The following is an 8,693-nucleotide window of genomic DNA, read 5'->3' as shown; positions in this document are numbered from 1 at the left end:
TAAATTGTTGATGATTGAGCTTTTTGGGGGATTTTTCAGAGTTGTGGTTGATGATTGTCGGGGATTTTGCGAGGTCGGGGAAATCCAATCCCCGTTGGGGAAGGGGGTGGGGGGCGATGGTTTCCCCGCCGGGGATCGGGGACGGGGGCGGAGATATTTTGATCTTCGGGGATCGGGGACGGGGAGGGCGATCCCCGGCCCCGACCCGGCCCGTTGCCATTCCTAGATAGAAGAGAGGGCGGGAGAGCTTAGATCTTCTCCTTGGAGGATCTCTACTTGGCTCCTTACTTAGTGGGTCATTGGGCTCAATTTTGATAATCTGAACAGTTCACATTTTAAGATTTGTTGAGTATGTCATACTTGTAAAAAATCAAATTGATCGAATATCAGAAACCACGTGCTCGGATCATTGAACTAAAAAAATTTAATAAACATGTTTATTTTTTAGTAAAACGATTTTTAGTTCGATGATCAAAACACATGGATTTTGATATCCGATCAACTTAATTTTTTGCGAGTATAATATACTCAATAAATCTTAAAATGTGAACGATTTAGATCATCGAAGTTGAGCCCAAATATAGGCCCAATGGCCCACCAAGTAGGAAGCCAAGTAGAGATTCTCAAGTAGAGGATCTGAACTCAGGAAGGGAATGAGATTTTTATTATGCATAGGCAGTTATGGCAGCTGCCATAACTTACCATTGGAGTAAAGTTTCTGTGAACTGCTGCCAAATTATGGCAATAGCAAGGGGTTTTTTTTTTAAGGTCCCTTGTATTAAAATTTTATAGCATAAAGGACATCTAATATTTTCATAATGTCTAAGGTCCCTCGAGTTGATCCAGAGAAAATTGGTCCAGATAAAATTAGTCTAGAGAAAATTCATGTCACAGAGAAAATTGGTCAAGAGAAATTCTGGAATTTCTCTGACCTTCAAGAGTGGTTGAAGGAGGACAGAAAGTGCATACAGCATCGAGCTGATTACCAAAAAAAAAAGAAGAAGCAATAACATCAGTGGGATTTGCAGACTAAGAAGCATAACCATTGAAGGAATGAAATTAAATATACACACATGGGTACAGGTATATGTGAGTGTGAAATCTATGAAAATATACATAATATATATAAACTCAGAGATAGTGGACTTTCTGGAATTTGCTGTAAGATCATAATAATTTATCAAACATTACCTTCCGACGAGTCACTTTAGATGCCTTCCAGCAAAGCAAGCTTCTTGATTTAGGTTCTAGTTTCTTGTAGAAACCAAGAAATATTAGAGCCATTTCAAAGTTCATGAACATCTCTGAGTTTAAGACTTTGAACATTCAATTTTTTCTTGAAAATTCAAAATTTATCTAGACTCCCCAAACCCAGAAAAAATTCCCAGACAAACATTTTCAGAGATTCTCTCACTCAGAGAATTTCTCTAGACTCCACAACCCAGAGAAAATTCCCAGACAAACCTTTCCTGGAAATTCTCTCAACCCAAAGAATTTCTCTGGACTCCACAACCCAGAGAAATTCCCAGACAAACCTTTCCAAAAAAATTGTTAATTTCAGTAATTATCACATACTCCTCCAAAGAAATAAGAAAGAAAAATAATGGATAAAGCTGTCATGGGCATGGACGTGATGCTTTGAGACAAGACCAATGATGATGAACTTGCAGAATTTGTAACCGAGTATACTTGTAGCTGTAGCAAGGCAGACGATGAGGTTAACATGTTGGCCGCATCTGCCGGGCAATTGCTGAGCATCGGTTAGGTTGATGCCGTACTGCTGAGCTGCATTGGTGGCCTTGATGCTAATAATACTGCATAAGCATTTAGGGTTTGATTTAATCACAGATTTGAGAGGATTACAACAACTATCTGGTGGGTTGTCATGGCTCCCTCTAAGATTAAGGTGGTTGAAGCATGGAATAAGCTGGTTTACGCACGATGTTATACTACTTTCCTGTTGTTGGTGTTGTTGTGGTCTAGAGCCACAGAGGTTTACACACGATGTTATACTACTTTCCTCTAGAGCCACAGAGGCTGGCGTCGGAGTCTGATTGTGAAGAGACGAGGAGGAAGACGACAGAGCACAAGGCGATCCATAGCGGAACTGAGCGTGGCCACTCCGGTTCAAAACTCACCGCCATTGAAGCTATATATATATATATATATATATATATATATATATATATATATATATATATTTGTGTATGTATTCTAGAAAGAGAGAGAGAAGTGGGAAGCTGATGTTTGATTTCAGTCAAATTTCTCTGTGATGTATGGGTGTGGGAGTTGAGAGACCTTAGACATCAAAAAATAATTTTATAGATCTCTTCTATTACGAAAAGTGGGAAAGAGAGACCCTATACTAATTTTCCCAAGTTAAACATATCTACTTCACAATAAAGTTGATATATTATTGGACTAATTTAGACTCACTTAGTTTATCTAAATTGCTTATTTTATACAACTAATTAAAAATTTTATACGTAGAAAATTAAATTAATCCAATATCGATTATTATACTACATATGAACTACATATTTTTAAGATTAAACTGTTTATTTGTTATAATATATATGTGATTTGATCATATAATTATTTATATTTTATTAATCAAAATTTTCAATTTGTCATATGACATGAATGATTTAAATAATTGACATGGATACAAATTAATCTAATAATGCACTAACTGCACATGTGAAGTTGAGAATTTCAACTTTAACAAGTTTAAACTTACTCATTTATATGTGGGGAAAAAAACATAAATTATAACTGAAAAAGTTTCTCACTTTTTTTTTTCCCCCCATAAATATTTCTCCAACCCCTCCCTCAAATTTGAAGAGACATAGGTAACAAATTTAGGATAATTTTATTAAGCTTCATAAAATTTTAATACTTATAATATTTTTATTTGATTATTAATTCTTTAATTGTATTAATAAAAAAATATTGTCATTTCTCTGTACACTGAAATATATAGTTTACCTCATATTTTTTTTTACACTAAGCTTCTTTTTCTTTTTTTTTTTCCGCTTCCCAAAAGAGGCCATAATAATCAGCTTATTAGGCTCTCTATTTTATATTTATTTATTAAGATCTCTTTACGTTTCTATATATCTTTTCATAATAAATAAAAAAAATTAACCGATAAGTCATATTCAAAGAAAACCATCCTACCACAAGTCATACATTTGTATAAAATAGAGCAAGTCATTCATTTAAAATAAATCAGTCTTCAAGGTAATTTTTAATTTTAAAAAATGTCTTGTACATTTCATAGGTAACTTTTATTATAGACTTTTTAATCCTCTTTCTCTTTTCCAATGGGCATGCAATACAGTACATATGCTATGCATTCGTTTCGTTGGGAAGTGACTAAAAAATTAATAAGATAAAATGTCACATCTAAATTATAATAATTTTATTTTTTTTCTCACAAAAGTATAAAAAAATAAATAAATAAATAAAATTAAAAAACTTATCCCAAACGAGACTTTTTAATCCTAGACTAAAATAACCAAAAACCAACTCACATCCCAAACCAACCCTATACATCTTGTTTGATATCCTAACAGTGATAAATGTAATTGAGCATTGGACCTGTGACTGATGAACCGGAACTTTCACTCCCAGAGCTATTTCTATTATGGTTTTATCATGCATACATGTGTTCAGTAGATCAATGCAATGAAGAAGAATCAAAGAGCAGAAAAAAGTTGCATCCGATGCAAAAATAAGCTCCCATGAGAATTATTACACTGTGTTTGGATTGAGTGATTCGGAGAGAAAAGAAAAGAAATAGAGAGAAATGTATTTCTCTTCCTTGTTTGGTTATCTTAAGTGGAGAGAAATGGAGAGAAATAGAGAGAAATGGAGAGAAACTCATTTCTCTCATAACCCTTATTTTCAATCTTCCCAAAAGTGGAGAGATTGGGAGAGAAAAGAAATCCACAAATGTTTATATTTTCATAATACCAATTTTACCCCTATAAAAATAAAAGAAATAAAATGATTGAAAATATAAAAAGGTTATTTTGGTAATATAACATAAAATAATTTCTTTTCTTTTCTCTTAATGAAATCTAACCAAACAAGAAGGAGAGAAATCAAAATCATTTCTTTTCTTTTATTTCTTACTTATCCAAACAAAAAGGAGAGAAATTACAATCATTTCTTTTCTTTTCTTTTCTCTTATTACTTAAGTAATCATTTCTTTTCTTTTCTCACATAAGTTACCAAACATAGCGAAACAATAATAAAATAAGAAAGGAGGCAAGGAAGCTGTAAACCACAAGGAAATCCCATTTTGTTTCCTCATTGTTTAAAATGCAGAAGCACAAACTCATTTTTACTTGAATATTCATAATATAAGAAAAAACTAGACACGTAACCGAAGATTTACTTACCAGCCTTCACTTATTTCCTTTTGAGGGGCTGGGTAGGATGGTATAATGGTTTTAATGTACTGAATGTCGAATTGGGTACCACTGTCGCTCTTAAATAGCAGCCAAAGCGGGGAAGAAAAATGGAAAGAAAGGATAAGTGGTTTGGTAAAGGAGGGAAGTGTTACTTTTAGAGATGCACAACATAGATCCCTTAAAAAAATGAACTCATTGCAAAAACCTCCAAAAAATGCTCAATAGAACTATTGGAGAAGAAACAAAATAAAAGGATTCCTTCCCTTGTGGTTCCAGTTTTTTTTTTTAAACTTAAAATATATGATCTCAAATGAAAATTTTCATGAGTTATTCCCAAACATCTCAATCATTATGGTTCAGGAAACTATAATGTTGTGAATCTTGTGGCACTAAGCTGCCACACACTTCAACATAACTCAAATAACCAAACCATCCAATATTACAGTACTAAATGGTTAGAATGATACAAGTACCTACTGAGGATAGTAAGATGGATGGTATTGTGGCGGCAAACCATAACCACCATAAGCAATTGGCCTATCAAAATAACCAGATGGCATGTGTGATTCCGAAGGGTATGTATGAGGTTGTGTAGGCATTAAGTTCCCAGGGACACCAAAAGGAGCTCCTGCCGGACCATACGAGCCAGCAGACGGGCCCGCATACTGGGCAGTGCCAGAAGTGGGACCCGCCAAGCCATATGGCCCGGCTGGTGAGCTCGAGTATGGAGCATGATGATCTGGCAACAAACCTGATGGCTGTAAATGGGATTGCTGAAATGCTGGAATGGTTGAGCCAGCAATACTCTTTGGAATCACTTCCGGACCAGCTAGTTCAGTAGTCCAAGGACGCTTGCTTCCACTCAGGTTCTTTAGCTTTGACTGCTGCTTCCTCTCTGCCTTCTGCTTCTCTAGCGCCTCAACGCGATTTTTAAGGTTCTCCTTCGGCAACTCAGACTCAAGCTTATGATACTCAATGATTTCGATCACAGATTTCAATGCGTTGACTTCTTTGGTTACGGCCTCATTCTGCAAGTGTCGACAAATATCAAATACATGCCTTGAAATCAAGTATTTAAATAACCATAAAGGGAAAGTCAACATTACCTTCGATTGAAGAGAAAAGTTTCCATCTTTGCGAACTTTCTTAGCAAGTTTTTTGGATTCTTCCACATAATTTTTTAAGAGGGTCACTGGCGGGAACTTGTCGGCAAGCTCAAATCCAAAAATAAATTTGACTGCCAGATCTTGTTTGCCCTTACTAATAAGTTTTGAAATAACATCTGTGACAAACCAAGTAACATGGGTGAGTTGGATTGAGCTTATAATGTAACAAAAGTCATTGAATATATTATTGTTATATAATAAGTCTTTTAAAAATTACTCTCGACAATTTCAAAGGGTAGATTTCCCTTAATGTGACAAGAAGATCAGCGTATGAAATTAGCAAGGGTTCCTGTCATTTGATGAAATCTCTGAACAGCCAAATCTCAACAAGATTACCACATTGCACCAAAATTAACCAAAAACCAAGCCTGATAGAAAGTAGAGAGTCAAGTACTGATGTATAACCAAAATGAAACGTTTAGCTCTTTTGGGCCAAAATAAAAAAAGATTTGCTAACTACAATTGTCATAATGGGAATCACATTAAAAGATTCAACCCTGAGTAACGATTAGTCTTAAGTTAAAGTGACATAATTTTGTATCGTTACACTACCAAGCAATGCATAGTTGTCCTGAAGACCAGAGGCCACAAACCTCCGAACAACACATGGTTCTGCGACTGAGATAATAAGTGGGCCCTAATAAAAAATGCTTGCAACGAGTCAAGTTGAGGCATGCATGGATCACAGGGGTGTTTTGAGGTTAACCTGGCACAAAGATTGGCAGAGGTGGAAAGTGAAAATTAGAGAATTCTATGAGGTGGTGAACACAAAGCTAATGGCACTTGACAACGCACACAAAAATGCTCTTCAAGCATAGTCAACAAGGAATACACAGAGAAATTCGTTGTATTAACAAAAACCCAACTTACATGCATTAACCAGCCACAATCAACACATTGTCACCATGATTAATTGTATGTCAAACAAAGTCTGCATAAGCACATTATTGGTTTATTTTTGACAAATAAAGATCCACATGAGAAGCTAATTTGTCCAATCAAGGTTCTTACTCCTTCAAGAATCGAGCATTCGTATCATTCATAAGGAAGTCATACATATTACTGCACCTAGTCACAACAGGATGGAATAACTATAACACGTCCACAAACATTTTTCTAAAATACATTCTTTCATCTCAAAAAATTATATTCTTGTTTGGTAGTGTTTTTAGTTCATATTTTCTGAAAAACACAAGAAATAACTTGTTTGGTAAACTGTCTATGAAAACTGTTTTCTTAAAAACAACCCAAGCACCCCACTTTTAGAAAACACCAAAAAAATGTTTCCAAAAACTGCTTTTGCACAAAAATGAAAACAATATGAGAATGATGGACGTTTTAGAACTTTCTGATGTTTTTGTTTGTAAAACAAGAAAAACAAAAGTGCAATCACTTGTGAAGAGATCAGCATCCTCACATTCAACTAAAATTTGATAATAACTTTTCATTTGCAACAGAGTAACAATAATGATATGAATAATGAATTGATTCCAATTCACAGAAACAAATAACCATTGAATTTCCCATCTATAAACATTAAAATTCACATCATACAACTCAAAATAATATGCATATGTGTAGATATTTAAAGAAAAACTGAAAACCCTCACCAGAAATCCGATCGCCAAGACCGAGCACTCGACACAATTCAATAGTTTGTTGATACCTAGCAGCAATGACAACAAAATCAACAAGTTCCTCTACACTAAACCCATCTGCCAAACCATAAGTCCCCAAAAGAAGAAGAAACCCAAATGCCTCCAATGGATTCTCACCATCAGAACCCACTCTCCCTTTCCACTCATCAGCCAAATTCCTCGCTCTCTCCTTCACTTCACCCCCAATCTTCGGTTTCAAACCCATCAACTCCTCCAACAAAACCACACAGCTCCGCCTCAAATCATACAGAACCGATTTCTTCACATAGAACCCCTCCGTAGCATCCAGAACCATCGCAGCCGAGTCCGGTGCGAGCCGAAGCGCGTCAGGAAGCTCGGCTCTGATCGTGGCTCGCTCATTGCGCCGCTCGGCTATGTAGTTCCTCAAGCCCAACCCATCCATGTTCTCGCAGAAGGCTTTCAGCTCTGGGCGAACTGAGACGAGTGAATCTGGTTGTTGGGTTTGATTTGGGGGTTGTTTGGGTGGTTGAGATTGGGGTTTTTGTTGTTGGGATTGGAGGAGAGTGAACTGGGTTTGGAGAGATGATTGGAGGGCGGAGAAGTGGGAATCGAGGTCGGACCATGAGAGGTTGAAGGAGGAGAGAGAAGATGAGTGGGATTGAAGATCTTCGAAGGCTTTTCGGAGATTCTCTTTCTTCGAATCGACGAGACTTAGAGCCGCTGAGATTGTCTCCATTGTCACCATTTTTGTGAAACTTTAGAGAGAGAGAGAGAGAGAGAGAGGAGAGAGAGTCGCCGGAGCTGAGAACTCTGGGTTCAGATTTCCGGCGAGGATGCTCTCATGGTTTTTGTCATTTGTCCCCAAAGAATCTCAATTGTACAATGGCGACAAATTTCAGTGTACATACACGACGTCATTTGCTTCAACACGGTGTCGTTTCATATTTTAATTTCAAAGGGTAAATTACAAATACCCCTCTGCGGTTTGTCTACAACACAGGTTATTTATCATAGTTCTAAAAATTATTCAGCATGCATGGTTATGATTTTTCAAACACATTTTTTAGGAAGTTTTACTTTCTTATATTTCGTGTTTTTTTTGTTTTTATTGAATTTTTTTAATATTTTGAGTAATTTTTTTTAGTTTTTAGACATACCGAACATATATATATCTAAAAAGTAAAAAAAAAAAAATTGAAAAAAACCTTTTAAAAATTCACTAAATACCAAAAATACAAAAAAATACGAGAATTCAGTATATTTTTATATTTTTATGTATTTATTAATTTTTAAAAATATTTTTTCACAATTTTTTTTTTTAAATACATCTAAGTAAGGTGTATCTAAAAAAGTAAAAAAAAATGATTAAAATTTTAAAAACATTCACTAAAAACAAAAAAACACGAAAACCAAAAAATTCAGTTTTCAAAAAACTTAATTCAAAAAATTCAAACCAAACACACTGATTATATCTCATCCCTTCAAGT

General features: G+C 35.3%; 1 protein-coding gene and 1 long non-coding RNA gene across 2 annotated transcripts; both read right to left on the bottom strand.

Moving 5' to 3' along the window:
- Positions 1 to 4,748: 4,748 nt before the first annotated feature.
- On the bottom strand, positions 4,749 to 8,242 carry LOC114302448 (truncated FRIGIDA-like protein 1). The gene is made up of 3 exons (XM_028247478.2): positions 7,198 to 8,242; positions 5,528 to 5,703; positions 4,749 to 5,449 (listed from the first exon to the last, which is right to left on the bottom strand). Exons 1-3 carry the CDS (start codon positions 7,949 to 7,951, stop codon positions 4,895 to 4,897), a joined length of 1,485 nt encoding a protein of 494 aa, XP_028103279.2. The 5' UTR covers positions 7,952 to 8,242; the 3' UTR covers positions 4,749 to 4,894.
- On the bottom strand, positions 6,070 to 6,590 carry LOC145796467 (uncharacterized). The gene is made up of 2 exons (XR_014336905.1): positions 6,458 to 6,590; positions 6,070 to 6,293 (listed from the first exon to the last, which is right to left on the bottom strand). It is a non-coding gene; the product is annotated as an uncharacterized LOC145796467 (long non-coding RNA).
- Positions 8,243 to 8,693: the final 451 nt, after the last annotated feature.

Source organism: Camellia sinensis, chromosome 7, assembly GCF_055761805.1.
Source record: "Camellia sinensis isolate YWXY chromosome 7, ASM5576180v1, whole genome shotgun sequence".
Taxonomy (NCBI): Eukaryota; Viridiplantae; Streptophyta; class Magnoliopsida; order Ericales; family Theaceae; genus Camellia; species Camellia sinensis.
Note: the sequence above shows the minus strand (reverse complement) of the source record. Positions and strands in the feature narration are given on the sequence as shown.

Bases quoted from the DNA above. Each gene is read 5' to 3' on its own strand.
- LOC114302448 (XM_028247478.2), bottom strand. From the start codon at position 7,951: ATGGTGACAATGGAGACAATCTCAGCGGCTCTAAGTCTCGTCGATTCG. The intron at 5,704-7,197 runs GTGAGGGTTTTC...GGTTTGTCACAG, and splicing joins TCTTGGCGATCGGATTTCTG to ATGTTATTTCAAAACTTATT. The intron at 5,450-5,527 runs GTAATGTTGACT...CGACACTTGCAG, and splicing joins ACTTTTCTCTTCAATCGAAG to AATGAGGCCGTAACCAAAGA.